Source organism: Suillus bovinus (genome assembly GCF_016758785.1).
Source record: "Suillus bovinus strain UH-Sbo-P2 chromosome Unknown EDB93scaffold_94, whole genome shotgun sequence".
NCBI classification, from domain to species: Eukaryota; Fungi; Basidiomycota; class Agaricomycetes; order Boletales; family Suillaceae; genus Suillus; species Suillus bovinus.
Genome location: NW_024542150.1, coordinates 80094 through 98351, shown reverse-complemented (window position 1 = coordinate 98351; position 18258 = coordinate 80094). Strand labels below are relative to the sequence as shown.

Sequence of the window (18258 nt, the reverse complement as noted above, 5' to 3'; positions counted from 1 at the left end):
TGGCGATCACAAGTTCTTCTTTGGACTCGGAACTGTACGGTAATGTGTACCATCGCCTTATCACATCCCTCAGCATCTGAATAATATTTTAAGCTGACTTTTGTCGAATCCGAACCTCGAACTCGAAGCAGGATTATAGGTTCGCCAACGGACCGCTCAGGTATATGGCTAGATCTGTTCTAAACCCACTGCTTAATCAAAATAACTACTCAAGCTGTCACAGCCCTAAACGATCATCTTTTTGCTGTTGTACTTCACAAACAGATTCATCTACCTATCGTCTCCTCTCTCCAGCCTCCTTGTCAGCTTTCCCTGTGTTCTTGTGCCTGCGTTCCCGCTTTTATTTGCATTTCACCATCCGAATGACAACAAAGTTCTCTGGAAGCAATATTGCACGCACTGAGGGACTTCTACGGGCAATCATCGAGTCCGATGCAGCTCATGATGGGACACCAAGGAACATTTGCCTGACATGTTGAATATCAAATAATGGTGTGTGATGCTTCCATGACGAGAATGTACTTCCACCATGCAAAAAATCTTCTGTTCTGACGAACTACCTTCATCGATGTAAAACAAATCTTCTGCGAGGTGAATCTTCGGCTCGGCTCAAGCTAAGGTTGTTTTTGAAATTGCCTTGAACTTGATCCGTGTTTCAGGTGTAGTCGAGCTACATCTTTACGTGTTGGTGCAGAAGCAAAACTAGCTGGTGTCCGCTGCACAGTGAATGTCAAGGTCTAGGGCCAAGTACTGCTGGCGAGGGAGGAGTAACGAGGTGTGGCGGAAAGCTTTTGTGTTATCGTCTGAATCAAAGCAATAGGAGATTGAGACGCGTCGACTCATGTCTGCGATTTCAATTGTTCTATAGATCATGAGACATAGATCTTTTTGCAACTTGAAGCGCATGTGCGGCACCGCAGCCAACCTAAGCCTGATCAGGCTCATTGTTAATTATATCTCAAAAGGTCCGACATACCATACTTTGTGTAGTCCAGCAAAAGACCGGCTTGAACAACCCTTCAACGACGCATTTCGAAGGTTCAGTACATCCGCTGAAGGAGGTATACAACCTAACAGGTCCAAGGTTGAATTCATGTGACGAGTACTTGTAGTAGATATCACAAGTTTGAGGGGCCATGCCGAAATTCTAACTTTAGTGATGTCAATGATCATCATGCGTACTCGACAATCGTGAGATCAGATCCAGTCATGTGTGTTGGTCTTATCCATGCATCGACTCCAAACTGTATTCAAGCTTTAGGCAAGTCCGATCAATGCATGGTGCATATCATGGGATCCAGGTCACTGGTTGTTCGTCCACTCAGCATGTAGGCAAGCGATAGGCTAATATAGACCACCACCTTAATGTTGCTTAGACAGCGTCGACATAGTTCAAAGCCAGTGTTGGCATTAGCAGCGCAGATAGGACGGGTAGATTGGCGTTGCGCTTGACCATAATTAGATCGACCACAACCATTCGTCAGGGGCACCGCCCCCACCGGGTTCCTGTATCATAAGCCTCTCGGAAGGGATGTAGCCTCCGATAACCGCGCGCGGGGGAAGTCATGTAGTAACCATCCCAGGCCGAATACGAAGAACGTGTGTACATGTCTACCCAAAGCATCATGATTCGTTCGTTCCATAGAAACTCGCAAGAAAACAGATAGGAGACTCACAGAACTTTCACTGACAGCCGTGAAAATGCGACGAACGCTCACATGATTGGGAAGATGTGCACTAATCTAAATGCGAACAGGCTCACGGTAGCGTCGTTCTCCCATCGAAAGGACTAATGAAGCAGTGCTGTGAGCAAATGGCCTAGTAACCATGTACTCTGGGACTAGCTGAGTGCGCTCCAATGCGCTCTCGCTTGTGAAAGCTTTCGAACGTTGCATGTGAGCTAGAGCTGCTAAACGCGGCCCGTGGATATGCAAGTTCTCACGCTTGGCTTGAATAAAGCTCGGCAAGGATCGAATGATCAGTCCATCCATCACACCACAATTACTTAGACCTCCGAAGCACCTGATCTCCCAAAATGTCCGGCACAGAGAGCGCATTCCCCATTGATCTCAAAAAGTACAGAAAGTCAGTGTCTACTTGTCGCAGTAAATTTGGAATATCTGCTCAATTAAGGTTCTTTTGATGCGATAAGATTGACGCTTGACCCCTCCAAACCCCAGTTGACTGCAGAACAGAGATCAACTCTTCTGCACAACATCCAGCTTCTCCGTGATGCTCTCGTACTCTTCACTGCAACAGGTGCTGCTCGGGGAGTGAGTGGGCACACTGGTTTGTAGCTTTGATCTCCGATAGCTTGCTTCTCGCTTACCGTTCGCATCAGGTGGAGCTTATGACACCATTCCAGAGGTGTGCATTCTCCTCAGTTTGTTCGAGGCATCGGAGAAATACCTCCCCATCGTCTTCGACGAAGCTGGTACGTAAATGAATATATGTATCATGATTTTTTGGACTTGACTTAACGATATACTAAGGTCACCGTGTCGCGACCCAATACCTGCTCTCTGCTCTCGATGGGCACATCCCCCCTGAACATCTCCTTCACTACCGCGAAGCCAACTCAAAGTTACCTGGTCACCCCGAACTGGGTTTGACACCTGGTGTCAAGTTCTCCTCCGGCCGTCTTGGTCACATGTGGCCCATGGTGAACGGTGTCGCCATGGCAAACAAGGAGAAGGTTCGTCTTCTGTCTGGGTTCCGATGGTTCCCAGCAGGAGGGTAACGATGCCGAGGCTGCCAGATTGGCGGTTGCGCAGAACTTGAACGTTAAATTGTTGATCGACGACAATGACGTCACTATCGCCGGACACCCATCTCAGTACCTGAAGGGCTACGACGTCAGTAAGACTCTCGAGGGTCACGGTCTCAAGGTCTACACTGTTCAGGGTGAGGACATCGATGCCCTATGGGCCGCTGTCGCCGCCATCGTCACCTACGATGGTCCTGCTGCTGGTAAGTCCATCGAATTCTTAGCGTAACTTGAGTTTTGATCATGGTTTTAGTCGTCTCAAAGCGTCTTATGGCACCGGGTGTTGCTGACATTGAAGGTAGCACTCACGGGCATGATGTTATCCCTGTGAAGTCCGCCATCAAATACCTCACCGCACGGGGATACCCCACGTCAATGTCGGAGGGTATCCTCAACAACATCAAGCCTGCGAGCGCGCCATACTTATACATTGGTTCCACCAAGGAGGTTGGCGCAAACCGTGTTGTCTTCGGTGAAGCTGTCAACTTGGTGCTGGACAAGCTTAGCAAGGAGGAGGCTGCCGAGAAAGTCATGGTGATCGACAGTGAGTTCATTGATAAATTTAGGAACTTTGCTCATTTCAAAAAAGGTGATCTCGAGGGTTCCACTGGTCTCAAGGTTATTCACCAAAAACACCCCGAGGTGTTTGTTCCATCTGGTATCATGGAACGTGGAAACTTCTCGACCGCTGCTGGTTTCGGTTTCGACGCGAACAAGTTCGGTGTCTTCTCGACGTTCTCGGCTTTCCTTGAGATGGTTATCTCTGAGGTCACCATGGCCCGCCTTAACAACTGCAATGTTCTTAGTCACTTCTCGCACTCTGGTGTTGATGAGGTGCGTGAATTATCGATGTTAGATCTGAGGCCAGGACTCACTCTGTCAATAGATGGCCGACAACACCTGCCACTTTGGCGTCAACTCCTTTTTCGCCGACAATGGTCTCTCTGATGTCCAAACGTGGATGTACTTCCCTGCAGACCCATTGCAGATGGTGGCTGTCATCCAGCGGGTCTTTTTCGAGCGTGGCTTGCGCTTCGTTTTCTCTACGCGTTCGAAGGTGCCTTACATCCTCAAGGAGGACGGTACCAAATTCTTTGGTGATGGCTACGAGTTCGTGCCTGGCAAGGACGAGACGATCGTCGACGGCAAGGCTGGATACGTTGTCTCTTTCGGTGAGATGCTCTACCGCTCGTGGGACGCTGTCCTGCGCTGCCGCCAGCAGGGTCTGGATGTCGGCTTGATCAACAAGCCTACGCTCAACTTGGTCGATGAACAAACGCTCAGGAAGATCGGCTCAAGCCCCTTCGTGCTGGTCGTCGAGTCACTGAACCAAAAGACCGGGGTACGTATCTGTTCTCGTTCGATAGGCACACACTGACGTCTCTTTCAGCTTGGTTCGAAGATGGGTACTTGGCTCATCGAGCGCCAGCTCACACCCAAGTATGGCTACATGGGTACAGTCAAGGAAGGCTGCGGTGGTCTGTCCGAGCAAATTCCTTACCAAAACCTTGACCCTCAATGTTCGTCTTATCCTTGAATTTGGTGCTGACTGATGTTAATCGTGGCATTCCTACAGCGATCATTATGAAGATCAAGCAGTTGTCCAACTAGAAAATGGAGCATATATTATAGAGAAGGCTTTCCAAAAACACAATATTACTGTAATGCAATTGCAATTTGTACTGTTACCTTGTAGTAGAATGATGGAGGGAATGCGAATTCTTGATCGTGTTAAGCACTTACGGAGAAGAATTTTAAAATGAGCGTCAAGTCAAATGATAAGTCGGGGAACCGAGTTCGGTCCAAGCATGGGCGGGCGGTTCACTGACTTCCAGTAGCGTTACAACAAGGAATGTCCACATAAATCTCGTCTTAGATATACTTTGAAAAATAGCTAAAATAAATACAGATGCTCGACCAATTTCTCAGGTACGAGGGTATATTGTCCAAACTCAGGGATAGTCACAGGATATGTTTTACTACTCAGTGAGGATCCCCACAATGTTATGCGGACAGGCTTCTCTGTATCAAAACTGCTGGCTATCTATTCAGGATGTAGTACCTTAATTCCTCCGGGCCACACCTCTAATTTATCATCTAGTCGTTCTTTCATTCATCATGCTTCCATTTAGTGGGGGCTCCAACAGAATATCGCGGTCGATGCCTCATTAGTAACTTTAGAAGTACCCCCGGCCTTCTGACTTGAAGCTCTGGTTCTGTAATTCTTCACTCCCCACTCAGAGTAATACAACAAGAAATAGATTTGCCTAGAACTGTCAAATATACTTTGAAATACCATATAATAAACAAATACCATAACGGATCCTCGACCACATTTCTCTTTTCTGCACACCACTCGGTCCTTACACGGTACTGCTAGTTGATACATGTACATGCTCCTGGAAGACAATCGAATCCATGCTAGTTTCTGCGTCGGAGTTTTCCACAAGTTTTGCGTGATATTGTCGAACGCTAAGGATGAGCCGTGGTCCCAGCACAAACATCTGCACGTTTATGAAAATTTGAAGAGCATCATAGAGTGTCTTAACTCCAGAAGAATTTGAATTCTACAGACACGATGAGCAATGGTTACACGCAGATGCCAGCGACAAGTCGGCGCACCGAAGTCTCTGGAGAGAACCAGACGACAAGCTCGAGGCAAGAGATATAAATAAAGCTAGGATGCGTAAAACTTAACAAAAGTATGGCCATTCACATCACAAGCTCACCTTGCAAAATAAAGTACATGATATTGTATCAGCACTTTGAAACAGTCCCCGATGATTGATCCTGTCGATGGACCAAGTCGTCTGAGGTCACGGAAGTGTTTTACAGCAACCCAGACTGAAAGACACAGTGCGAGAACTTCCCAAACAGTGTAGAGCATCCAAATCATTGAAAACAGGAGCTGGTCGTCCGCTTCAAATTCATAATCACACACATACGTGCCAGAGAGTATCAGCTCCTCTGTGTTCATCCAATGAGTCGGGTTTTTCAAGCCAAGGAGTAAATTTACCCGCTACAGTATCCTTGAATGCTATTGCCCCCATTACTCCGCAGGCGATACTATCAGCCAGAAAGATCACGACGAGGGAGATGAGTGTCATTCTAGATCCCTGATACATGGCATGTAGGCGAGAAATCATGATAACTTGTATCATATTTCAGTCGAGTCAATATCACAGGTATTGCAGCTGGGTGACTTACCACCCAACATGACAGATACGACCACATATACCCCATTCCGTGCGTGGGACGTAATACTGCCTGAAGCACCCAATTAATGAATATTCTCGTACTAGTACCAAAAGTTCCTACTCACACCTATCGAGTCATTGTATTAAGCCAAGTTTAATTGTCAGAACTTTACTCACCCCTACACATGAGTGTCTTTATGGGATGGGAATGACATGATTGGGGAATACTCACTGCATCTGTCAGTGAGACCCATGGCATACTTGCTGTATGCCGCCCGTCAGAAGAATCGAACATAGCGCACACGAGACATACCCAGAACACTTGTACTGATTATCAGAGATGAGCCATTAGCACGGTGCCAACTTGTTGGCCTCGACACGTACACAGAAAATGGTATTGCAGTATAGCGTATCTAGAACATTTGGGATTCAGCACAACTTGCCCATCACGCTATAGCACAACATGAGGTACGAACGACCAAATATAACAGAGTCATGAGAGACCATCGCTGCCTCTGTCGCGAATCCATTGCATTCTCCGGTCTGTCTCCTGATAAGGGACTTTGTTACTCACCCAGATCAGTTCAATCTGTAACACCTTTCTTAGCAAGTTGCCGCTTCGACGATAACATCGACGTACCTCTTGCCCCAGTGTTAGTACTGGAGGTATCATGAGAATATCAGTAGTTTTCGAACGCTGTCCTGCTCACCCCAATCATATACTATAACGGCAGTGGCGGCAACTGCGAAACCGCAAGTGAATGTAAGATCACATCTTGATTCTTGATTCGACACACCTAACCAATAGCTGGAAAAAATATTTGAATTGATTAGCGGCCACCACGTGGGATCATTTAAGACCACGGTCATGTTCCAGCGAGTATGGGTATGTCTGGACGAGGTAATTAGAGCTAGAAAATAATATCTTCGGAGTAACGTATTACTAATCGCGTATTTTACTTATGACTGAACTCGGTTTCTTATCACAGATCCGGCACAGCACAACACTCCACTCGAGCGCCATCAGGCATCAGCAAATTACAATGTTTTGTACAGGTCTGTACAGAGCCTCAGATCCACATCTTAGTTCCTTCGTACAGCTCTGCACAGGACCACCCAGTGCAGCGATGTCACAGCTTCCAGTGCCAATTTACATGTTTATTTGTTGTAATTAAATTTTCAATGATTATCTGATTATCTGATAAGACCATTCATGACTCTGTCACGGAAAACAGCATATATGTTCTCAACATTCATGTAATTATATAGTACTACCTATAGCAAAACTACAAATATATCACATTCTTCGAACATTGTTGCTCGTCCAACAGTTTGTTTATTCCTACACTCACATGATTTTTAGTTCAAAACACTTCGTTCGACTTTTAACAACTTCTCGTCCGACAGTCTTGTATTCAAAGTTGTTATAGCAGGTACGACGGCACACATACCTACGAGATGATTCATGCACTGAGTGAGTTAGCGGAGATTCGGACTATCTGACTTTAAAATAGAATAAGTATACTACGGCAGTCGGCATGTACCGAATAGTTTTGCGCTCCCTCCTATAACAATCGTGTCGTCCTTCTCGCTTATAAAGTGACAAACAAAAGCGCACCCTGCAGGCATGTCATACTTCGTGACCCTTATAAACGGAGTATGACACTCTCCATTGTCCAGATTTTGTTAAAATTCCACCTGCAGACATGGGCACTCGTGGGCGCTATATTTACCGTTATCGAAATATGTATTTCTGCTACTATCGTCGTTTTGACTCGTATCCGGAGAGTCTTGGCGTAGAGGTGCTTGAATGGATGCGGTTGCCCCATGCCATCACAAGGAAGCAACAGGAGTTAAAAGAGATGCTGGACGAGTCTGAGGGCCAATCCTTTCCCCTAGATATTGATTACGATCTCACCATTTTTGATCAGCAGCCAGAAGCTAGGCACATCGATGTAGCGTTCACCTATGGGATCGACCTTGATCACAGTATCTTCGATGTAAACGGGATACCATCTTACTCCTTGGAATGCCTTCCGGAACCAAAAGACTTTCTCGAGCACATTTGCAACGACCATTACTACAACCTAGCTTGTACACCAATGTGTCCCCCTGAGCACAAGTACAAGAGGCCAGTGGCGCCAGTTGTAGACGATTCTGACCTAGAGACATCGATCTTTGGCTTGCACGGGCCCTAGCGCGGCTGTGAACGACCTGCTCGGCATCAACGACATCTTGTCCAAAAATGAGCAGGTCCGGGTCTCATTGTTAGAGATGATCATTGGGTGCTGCATGTCCCACCCAGTGCTTCAACTTGACCAATTAATCCACGAATTCGAGACCGATTCCAATCACAACCGACTCAGAGATGCGCTGATGGTTTGCTGCATACTCTGTTGTCAGACTTGCGTTTGCTCCTCAGATATTCGATGCACCATCCGTGTTGGTTCAGCCTCCCATGCCGGATAGAAAGGAATTCATATGGGCTCGCGAAGACACCAGTGGTTTGCTTCGCAAAGCATTTAGACAATGAGAGATGCCTGCAGGCCTCTGTGTCACGCTTGATCAAATCAATTTTAGAGCAACGGGATGCTCCAGGCGATTACTTTGGAGTTGCATTCTCTGTTTCCCACTGTGCAGTTGTCAAAGTGGTAAAGGACATACACACGACGTTTAGTCATACCACTGCCCTCCAATTTTTGCCATTATTCTTCGCAGAATCCCCTTCTACGCCAGGAATCACCGCTCTCGCTCGCCTTGGTCATCGCATCGACCCTGCACTCTTTGTGCGTGTTATGAAGGTCTGGCATGGGCACAACGGAATATATGTATGGCGCAAAAAGTTTTTTGCTCAGGGGATTAGCGATGCACCACCCAGCATCGGCTCTCAGACAACACTACCCTTGGAACTTTGGCAAGAGATCGCTTTTTATCTTGATCTACAAGACGTCCGTACACTGGGATTTGTTTCAAAGTTATGTCGTGAAGTGGCCTCGAGGGTACTCCGCTATCCCCATGTCCTTGGCCATCGCTTGGTCGCAGTGTCCAAAGAGATTCCAGAGAGACCGCTACAATCTGCTTCTTTCTTTGCTGCATGAGCTGGCATTCCTGCCACTGTGATTGTTGGGCAGGGTGATACATTTGACGCCCAAGGCAGGGATGCGTGTTTTCCCGTAAAAGACACCGAGATGTATATCCCCGTTTCAGGCACACTCCTGCCTGAGGCTGAAGGGAAAAAGAAAAATCGAGGGTATCGTCATTTTTAGCACCACATGCAATCTCCCACTGTGTTGCATATCTCGTACATGTGGGTCTCTCGTCACAGTAACTTTTTGATATTCCATGGCTTGACCATACATACTCAACCGTACATATTCAACACATTGTTTTGTGGAAAATTGAGAACTAAATACGGACATGTAACATACAGTTTCAATAATTTCTCGGCAAGCATTGCCCTATACGGTACTGCTAGTTGGTACATGTACACGCTGCTCGAAGACAATCGAATCCATGCCAGTTTCTGCATCGGATTCGGCCACGGGTTTAGCGTGATATTGTCGAACGCTAAGGATGAGGCGTGGTCCTAGCACAAACATCTGCACGCCAAATAAAATCTGGGAAGTACTATAGAGTATTATAGCATCTTTAGAATATAGATTCTACAAAAATAATGAGCGATTGTTACAAGCAAATCCCAGCGACAGCTTGGCGTACCACGGCTATCCCTGGCGAGACAAAAGCAAGCTTGAGGCAAGAGACACAAGCAAAGCTGATACGTGCGGAACGTGAGCAGAAAAAGATAACCATATTCACATCACAAGCTCACCTTGCAAAATAAAGCACGTGTGATTTTATCAGTACTATGAAACAGTCCCTGATGGTCGATCCTGTCGATGGGCTGAGTCGTCTCAGGTCACGGAAATGCTTCACAGCAATCCAGACTGAAAGAGACAGTGCCAGGACCTCCCAAACCGTGTTGAGCATCCAAAGCATCGAAATCAGAAGCGCTAAGTCTCCCTCAAGCCCGTAGTTGCACATATATATGCCAGAGAGTATCAGTTCCTCTGGTATTCGTCCAATGAGCTGGGTTCTTCAAGTCAGCAAGTGAAACTTACCCGCTACAATATGGTACTTGAGTGCTATTGTGATGAGTACTCCGCAGGCAATGTTTACAGTAAGGAAGATCATAACAAGGAAGATAAGCATCATTCTAGATCCCTGATACATGGCATGCAACCGAGCAATCATGATGACTTGCACCATGTTTCAGTAGAATCTATGTCGCTGAAATATTGCAGCTGGGTAACTCACCACCCAGCATAGCAGGCACGATTACATTTGTCCCATTCAGCGCGCAGTTCGTCATAGTGCCTGAAACACCTAATTAGCGATCACCCTCGTACTAGAATCAAACACTCGGACTCACATCTATTGAATCGTTATGTTGAGCCAAGTTCAATGGTCAGAATTTCAAGTCACTCGCCCCTACAAATAAGTGTCTTCATTGGATGGGAATGACATGGTTGCGGAATACTCACTGCATCTGTCAGCGAGAGCATTGGCATGTATTCTGCCAGTGTGCAGCCAGTCAGAAGAATCGAATACAGTGCATCAAAGACATATGAAGAATGCTGATACTGTTGATGAGAGGTGGATTATTAGCACAGCGCCAATGTGATGGCCTTCAAAACATACACAGAATACGGTGGTCCAATATAGCGTATCTAGAACATTTTTGAGTCAGCACAACCGCCAATCACCCCATAGTGTAAGATGGAATACGAACAACGAGGTACAGCACAGTCATGAGAGACCAGCGTTGCCTCTATCGTGAATTCAGTGTTTTTATTCCGATATGCGACTCTGTCACTTACCCAGATTAGCTCAATCTATGACAGGGTCCATTCTTAGCGAGTTGGCTATCCTGGCAACAGCACCGACCTACCTCTTGTTCGAGTGTTAGCACTAAAAATATCATAAGAATATCAGCGGTTTTCGTTGTTAGAAGACTGTTCTTCATACCCCAATCGTATACCAATACGAGGCCTGCGGCAACTGCGAAACCGTAAGTCACTATTAGATCGAGACATCATCGACTAATAAGACGAACTCATCCAATAGCTGCTAAAAATATTAAAATCGATTATCGGCCACCAACTTGGATCATTTGAGATCAGGGTCATATTCAAGGGATGGGTGTAAGTGAACGGGGAATGTTCAATGGTTATAATGATCTAGTAGTGTTCATGAATCATGCTAGTAGATATACGCATTGTTCAACGTTAAGGTTCAACGTTGCAGCGCCTGTATCCGCATGATAGTGATGAATACTAGTATTCCGAGTCGTGGCCGCCTGCGGCGCATCAGTAAACCGGTGAGACTTGGATATATTTTTCAAAAAGAGGTGCTCAAAGTTGTTATGACCCCGGCGCAGCACCATCCCGTTTTGTACATATTCGTATTATATAATACAATGCTAATGCAGTGTGAAGCTTTGACTCAAGGGCCGGTCTACAATAAACATCACAGATGGGCAGTTCGTCACACATTGCATGAACAATACCTACGCTCATACCTCATACTTATTTTCCTTCGTATGTATTTTTACCGCAGAGTTGTGTGCCCTTCTTGCGCTTCTCCAACAGACTGACTGCCTGGATGGCCACCTCATAGCCTAAGAGGCTCCTCGTTGTAGGATTTATCACAACGTTCCCTTCGGTCTTACCACAGCTGGCGGCGTCCAAGGTCACATTTCCAACAAGCCGATCGACATCCTCTATGCAATGGACATCTTGCCTATCAAGACATTGGTAGATGAGCACGCTATATCTCGCTCTCCCGTAGCCGGAGGCATTGTGGGCCCTGACAGATTATCCTTTTCCTTCGAATATCTCTCCGACCTTCTTGACATCTTCGATGCAACTCGTCCATTAGGCATCCCATGGCACCCTGAGAAGTGCACGGACTTCGACGCTATATTCACCTACTTAAGCTTCCTATAGAACTTAGTGCAGCGCTCGTATTTCTTCCTGAAGCGAAACACCTCAAGTATGTTGCATTTATCATTCTAGATGACTGTGTATGTCTTTCAAATCTTTCTTGTTTCACATCAACGTTCACTCATGAGTTTAGGTTCGCTCGGTGAAAGCCACCCTCGTTTTTCTGGACAGCCTGCTCGGCATCAATGACATCTTATTCACAACGAGCACGTACGTGTCTCAGAGTCCACGACTAACTCGTGGATAATGAATTGTTGGCTGCACACTCTTGTTTTATTCTCTTCTGCGCTGAGAATTTTTGTCCGTATTTCCAGAGCTTGAGGTGTGCCGACCTGTCACTAATATCTGCGTGTAACTACTGCTCATCACTTCTTGTAGAAGTCACATGCTATGGGAGATCAGATACTTAATGGTGCTCTTGAAATTCGATTTGTCGTGCAGATATTTGTGCTGGGACTACGCCTCATCCTTAGTGTCCGGGAATATCACGCTACACTCGTGGCTGACTCTGACATAGAAACCAGCCTGAATTCAATTGTCTTCCGGGAGCGTGTATCTGTATCAACTACACACTCTAACGTTCTTGTCGAATACATCACCATCTCCCTTCATTTTCGCGTTCAAACACATGCTAGTTCGGGAGTTATGCTGCGGAACCCTTGTACTATCAGACTATCAGCCGGCTGAATTGCTCCACGCTATTTCTAGCTACCCTCGCTTTCTATTCGCTCAGTCCAGATGACGCCATGGTTTTGAAGGAATGTTTTCTAGCAAGGCCATAGCATCACCAGTCATCTGTCCTTGTACAACTACTCTCACTTCTCCTCATATGTCCTTAGACGGACGATTCCAAAGTATTCCACGCGCGCAGAATTTCTGGTTTATCAGCTAGACACGCTACGCCAGCAGATAATCACATGAAGCAATACATCGTCCTTCAAATGATCAATTGAACATCTGCTGGCCAAGGATCGGTCTCAATGATGGTTATATGTATGTACTTATCTCGTACGGTGCTTTACCGATGCTTTACTTGGTTGTGCTTAGCAGGATGGGCTCCAACAGATCTTGCAAGGACGCAGACCCGACACGTGGTTTTCAGTTGCATGCGCGCAACCCTACGATAGCATGACTGTAATAATGTATGTATGAATGAAATTTCAGAATATCGTGATCGAGGCTCTATTAAGAGATTGACATGTTACTTAGAAACCTTCTGAATCGAGGCTCCCATTCTCTAACTGTATACTCTCCACTCAGCATACCCCATCTTCTTGCCATGCTCATTTGTGATAGGAGTATCCAGTCGAGTGATGAGTTTGTGCGATTCATTCATTTTCCTTCTCCGTGTGGATAATTTTGGCTTGCGACTTGATGCAAGTGTTGGCCCGACTTCTAGTCACGGAGGTGACACGAAAAGAGATGAAATGGATTTGTCTACATACGCCTCGTCCTAAATATACTTGGAGAAACCATAACTAAAATAAATACTATGACAGATCCTCAGCCAATATCTCCTTCATGCAGAACACTCGGTAAGCATTTCTCTACACGGTACTGCTAGTTGATACATGTACACGATTCTCGAAGACAATCGAATTCATGCTAGTTTCTGCGTCGGATTCAGCCACGAGTTTGGCATGATATTCTCGGACGCTAAGGATCAAGCGCGGTCCTAGCACAAACGCCTGCACGCTAAATAAGATCTCAGCAGCACCATTGAGTATCTGAGATCCCATAGAATATAAATTCTACATAAATGATTAGCAGCGGTTACAAGCAGGTTTCGGCGACAGGCCGGCGCACCACGAGCTCTGCCAGTGGAGAGTAAGTGATATACTGCAGGAAAGAAACCACAAAAAAGCTAGCACGTGCGAAACTTGAGCAGAAAAGTAGATCATTCACATTACAAACTCACCTCGCAAAATAAAGCACGTGAGATTGCATCAGCACTCTGAAGCAGTCCTTGACGGTCGATCCCGTCGATTGGCCGAGTCGTCGCAGGTCACGGAAGTGTTTTCCAGCAATCCAGACTGAAAGACACAGTGCGAGGACCTCCCAAACGGTGTAGAGCATCCAAAGCATTGAAAGCAGAAGGTTGACATTGCCTATATATTCATAATGGCACATATACGTGCCAGAGAGTATCACCTCCTCTGATGCCCGTCTAATGAGCTGTGTCCTTTAAGTCAACAAGTAAAGCTTACCCAGTACAGAATCCTTGAACACCATTGCCGCGATTACTCCACTGGCGATGGTTACAGCCAGGAACATAATAACAAGGAACATAAGCATCATCCTAGATCTCTGGTACATGGCATATAACCGTACAATCATGATGACTTACATCACGTTTCACTCGGGTCAATATCACTGAGGTATTGCAACTGGGTCGCTCACTGCACAACATGGTAGCTACCACCACGATTGCCACATATAGTACGTAGTACACGATAAAACCTTAAACACCCAATGAGCGATCACCTTCATGCTAGTAGCCAACAATCCGACTTACATCTATAGTGTCACTATGTTGAGCCAGGTTTGTTACTGGCAGAATCTCACTCACCCCTAAAAATGAATGCATTCACTGGCATTAGATGAGAATGGGATGTTGCAGACTCGGAATCCTCACTGCATCTGTCAGCGGGACCACTGTCATGGTGTCTGTGCGTCGCGGGTTAGAAAAATGAAACACGGTGCATACGAGACATACCCAGAACATTGATACTAATAATGAGAGATGGGTTATTAGTACAGCACCACCGTGTTGGCCTCACAATAACATACATAGAATATGATATTCCAATATAGCGTGTCTATAATATATTGGAGTCAACACAACTGTCAACCACATCAAAGTGAGGTACGAACAACCAGATACAGCGCAGTTATGAGAGACCAGCGTTGCCTCTGCCCCAAATTCATTGTATTCTGTTGCTTGTCACCCGATAGGGGACTCTGTCACTTACCCATATCAGTTCAATCTATAACATCATTCTTAGCACATTGGCTGCTCTTGGGATGACATTAACCTACCTCTTGTCCAAGTGTGAGTGCTGAAAATATCATGAGACTACTTATCAACGGTTTGAACACTGTCCTGCTCACCCCAATCGTATACTACCACGAAGCCTGCGGCAACTGCGAAAGTGCAAGTTAATGTTAGATCTAGACATCTTGATGTGACGAGCCTATCCAATAGCTGAACAAAATATTGTAATTGATTATGGGCCACCAACTGGAATCGTTTAAGACTATGGTCATATTTGAGAACGAGAATGGATATGGGCGGATGGGGAATGCTGGTGGTGTGTAAGTACTATAGCGTTCGTGCTAGATATACCAGAATCAGCGTTCAGCGCCAAGAGTCTGAATGATGAAAATGTATCAAATATTGCGGTGCGAAACCAAGCAGAAAAATAATGCTTCTGATGATCAATGATTTGCAAACCGCGGCAGTATGGCGATGTCGGCAACTTATTTCCAACGTGATTTTTCTGCAAGCTTGCAGAGATAGAGGAGTTCCCTATGAAATCATGTAGTCATTGATTTAACACAGGTTAAAGCATGGTCGTGATAGAAACAAGCAGGTGCACTCTCTTCGGCTTCCCTGGCCCGAGGGCCGGACTTTTGGTGATGACACACACGAGGCGCCGGAAAGTTCCAGTCGTTGGCGATGTTGGCAACTCATTTCCAACGACAGTACTTGTCCTGGCCTTCATCATGGTCAGTAATGTCATGGGCATGCTCTGAAAGTCGCACCGTAGCCTGACTGTTCCACGTTGCATAGCATACATCGTCATCAATGAATTCCTTGATATGGTGCCCTTGGCAGCACTTTGGCCCCGTTCTCACCGAGACTTGGTTTCATTATAGGACGAAAACTCATCTCTAAGATCTGCCTCTCATGGCAAGGCCCTCCCCATCACCTCAAGAGATACAATGGTACCCTCGCAAGCCACCTCATGGACTCGTCGAGACTCCCAAATGCGCGGTCCCTGAAAATTTCTACTCCAACGTAGTCACTGTATGCATATGACTCGAGTCCGAGGAGCAAAACCTCACTACCACACGCGATGTGTTTAGTGTCCACCAGCTAAAACTTTAATGCATGTCGGTGAGTCAGAAAAGATCGCATAGTAGTAGCTGCAACTTATGGCTGTCAGTCACCCATGGGCGCCTTCGAACTTCATGATGGGCTTGCGAATTTAAGATGGGAATCGACACTAAATCTGTGCTGGAAGCCTGATCGTATCGTCCTGCCATCGTTCGTGTCTTTGTGTTGTCGTCCATCTCGTCTTTTATGAATGCGTATCGAATGTGATGATCATTCATTCGACAACTGGTATGCATCATCTTTGATATTGCGAAAACTTCCAATTTGTCATGGTCTAGTTGACTCAGCCTGATCTAGCGCGTCCATTCCAAGCATCATCCAATTCCTAAGTTTTGATTGATTCAGTGCGTGATTGGACTTTATCCGCTGCCCGTATTTCAAGAAGGAACCACTTTTTCTCTTTCTACATATACTGTGGCCGACTGACTAAGTAGGATAGGCTGACCTAGATTTTCCACAGGGTGACAACCGCCATCATTGTAATCACCAACATCATAGCCTCTCTCGGAACTTCGTTTTGCTCATGATCATCATGCATAGGCTTGATTCTTCTGGTATATCACATATCACTGGTCACTAACAAATTGTGTTCCTTATTGGTCGCCCTAACGGCCTAAGACATTGTACCATCTGATGTTCCTGCAAAATATCTTTGAGTGTCCCATCTTAACCCTTCTTCACCTTCAACTCCACTTCTGCATCATGGGTACGATGATAGTACTAACCTGTGGTTGGATCTCTATCTACTCACGAACTCAAGTTCCTACAGAATTGCTGATCTACGATACTAGTCTTATACATATGGGAGTCTGCACCCCAAGAACTTTGGCCGTCGCGTTTGACATATCTACACTCCACCTGAGGACGATCAGCCCATCGGTCGACGAATCATCTATTCTCGCGCTCAAAGGTAGGCCTTTTTCTATAAAATTTCGTCCAGGATAAGCTCTAACTTGCAAGACTTCGACAGGCCATACATACCCAACGCACAATTTTGCAATCATTGTAATTATTGGTTCTTTGTCATTCTTCATGCTTCGTGCTCGGACAAACGATAATCCGAGACAATGATTAATATGTCGAATTCTCAAATTGACAACTATCTAAACTCTGACACGCCATTTCTACATTCCCTGATCCCTACGATCCAAGCAGCCTAGATGAATAGATGCGACAATGACAAGCATTTGAGCTTCAATAAATCGTGCGCACTTCTTTCTCCGTCGGTCTTTGTGTTGAAATGTCTGATAGACGGTAGCAAGTGTGGAATTTTGCTCTGTCAGCTATCCGGACTCGGACATACTACTCATGTAGTACATGGGCGAGCAGATACCACGTTGCCCTTCAATGCGCCTGCAAAATACCTTCGAATCTTCCACGTTTTTCAGGCCCGTTTCCCACCTTCTATCAGACACCTCATTCAAGTCGACCAAGGAGCCATGAAAGTTGATTAGTCTGAGATGATTCTCGTCCATCCGTGCCACAGAGATACAGACATGCATACATCTGAGATAATCGATCACAGTTGGTCGTAGGGCAAGCAAATGATCTCAGTCCTGCTGGTCCGTCAAAACCAAAGGTATGAATCAGCGAACAACGCAGTAGGTCGTCGCATTTGTACTCATTTCTCTCGTTCTAAGCAGTCAGCACAGGAAGACTTCCTGTGCAGTATGACTGATACGTTTTGGGGGGATAAAGGCCTTGCGACAATTAACAGCCTCCCCTACGCGATGCTCATATGGAGGTGGGTGAGATGGATACTTTCTGACTAGGGCTAATGACAATCAATCACCTTTCCTCTCACAAAGATGATTTACTTCTCAATCGCACTGGTGTACAACGTGTTCAAGTCTACGACAACAGCCATGCTGGCATTAATTGTCAGTGGATGCATGGTTGTTACTATGTTCATATCGTGATTCATCTGGGCAGCAAGAGAGCTAGATATCTTCAAGCGACTGGTTGAGCTCATATTATCTGCCAGGAGACATGTCTTTGCACGCTTAACTTCATATGAAACGAATTTTTCGTACATAACAATTTGACGCTGATCTGAAACCATCTCCCATCTTTCCCAGAAATTTTACGCCAATCCCGATATGCAAAGAGCTGTAAGCATGGATCGATTTTTCCCCCTTATATGTGTCGATCATTTCTAAAAAAATCACCAGT

At 45.8% G+C, this 18258-nt stretch overlaps 3 protein-coding genes across 3 annotated transcripts; all 3 read left to right on the top strand.

Annotated features, from left to right (window-relative positions):
* The first annotated feature begins 1958 nt into the window (after positions 1 to 1958).
* EDB93DRAFT_1178281 (thiamine diphosphate-binding protein) lies at positions 1959 to 4509 on the top strand. The gene is made up of 10 exons (XM_041450575.1): positions 1959 to 2085; positions 2153 to 2289; positions 2342 to 2434; positions 2493 to 2695; positions 2730 to 2970; positions 3021 to 3311; positions 3357 to 3601; positions 3654 to 4109; positions 4158 to 4287; positions 4344 to 4509. The coding sequence occupies exons 1-10, from the start codon at positions 2036 to 2038 to the stop codon at positions 4376 to 4378; spliced, it is 1881 nt and encodes a 626-aa protein (XP_041302496.1). The 5' UTR covers positions 1959 to 2035; the 3' UTR covers positions 4379 to 4509.
* A 3002-nt stretch (positions 4510 to 7511) lies between these two features.
* On the top strand, positions 7512 to 9412 carry EDB93DRAFT_1340277 (uncharacterized protein). Its single transcript, XM_041455448.1, has 5 exons — positions 7512 to 7589; positions 7645 to 8086; positions 8163 to 8343; positions 8387 to 8468; positions 8545 to 9412. Exons 2-5 carry the CDS (start codon positions 7671 to 7673, stop codon positions 9060 to 9062), a joined length of 1197 nt encoding a protein of 398 aa, XP_041302495.1. The 5' UTR covers positions 7512 to 7589; positions 7645 to 7670; the 3' UTR covers positions 9063 to 9412.
* Positions 9413 to 16522: 7110 nt separating this feature from the next.
* On the top strand, positions 16523 to 17234 carry EDB93DRAFT_938903 (uncharacterized protein). The gene is made up of 2 exons (XM_041458009.1): positions 16523 to 16996; positions 17057 to 17234. The coding sequence occupies exons 1-2, from the start codon at positions 16720 to 16722 to the stop codon at positions 17155 to 17157; spliced, it is 378 nt and encodes a 125-aa protein (XP_041302494.1). The 5' UTR covers positions 16523 to 16719; the 3' UTR covers positions 17158 to 17234.
* The last annotated feature ends 1024 nt before the right edge of the window (positions 17235 to 18258 follow it).

Excerpts from the sequence above, each read along its gene's own strand:
- EDB93DRAFT_1340277 (XM_041455448.1), top strand. The coding sequence starts at position 7,671 with ATGGGCACTCGTGGGCGCTATATTTACCGTTATCGAAATATGTATTTC. Across the intron at positions 8,087-8,162 it reads ATGTGTCCCCCTGAGCACAA|CGCGGCTGTGAACGACCTGC; the intron begins GTACAAGAGGCC and ends CACGGGCCCTAG. Across the intron at positions 8,344-8,386 it reads GACTCAGAGATGCGCTGATG|ATATTCGATGCACCATCCGT; the intron begins GTTTGCTGCATA and ends TTTGCTCCTCAG.
- EDB93DRAFT_938903 (XM_041458009.1), top strand. The coding sequence starts at position 16,720 with ATGTTCCTGCAAAATATCTTTGAGTGTCCCATCTTAACCCTTCTTCAC. Across the intron at positions 16,997-17,056 it reads ATCTATTCTCGCGCTCAAAG|GCCATACATACCCAACGCAC; the intron begins GTAGGCCTTTTT and ends AGACTTCGACAG.
- EDB93DRAFT_1178281 (XM_041450575.1), top strand. The coding sequence starts at position 2,036 with ATGTCCGGCACAGAGAGCGCATTCCCCATTGATCTCAAAAAGTACAGA. Across the intron at positions 2,290-2,341 it reads GGGAGTGAGTGGGCACACTG|GTGGAGCTTATGACACCATT; the intron begins GTTTGTAGCTTT and ends CGTTCGCATCAG. Across the intron at positions 2,696-2,729 it reads CCATGGCAAACAAGGAGAAG|CAGGAGGGTAACGATGCCGA; the intron begins GTTCGTCTTCTG and ends GATGGTTCCCAG.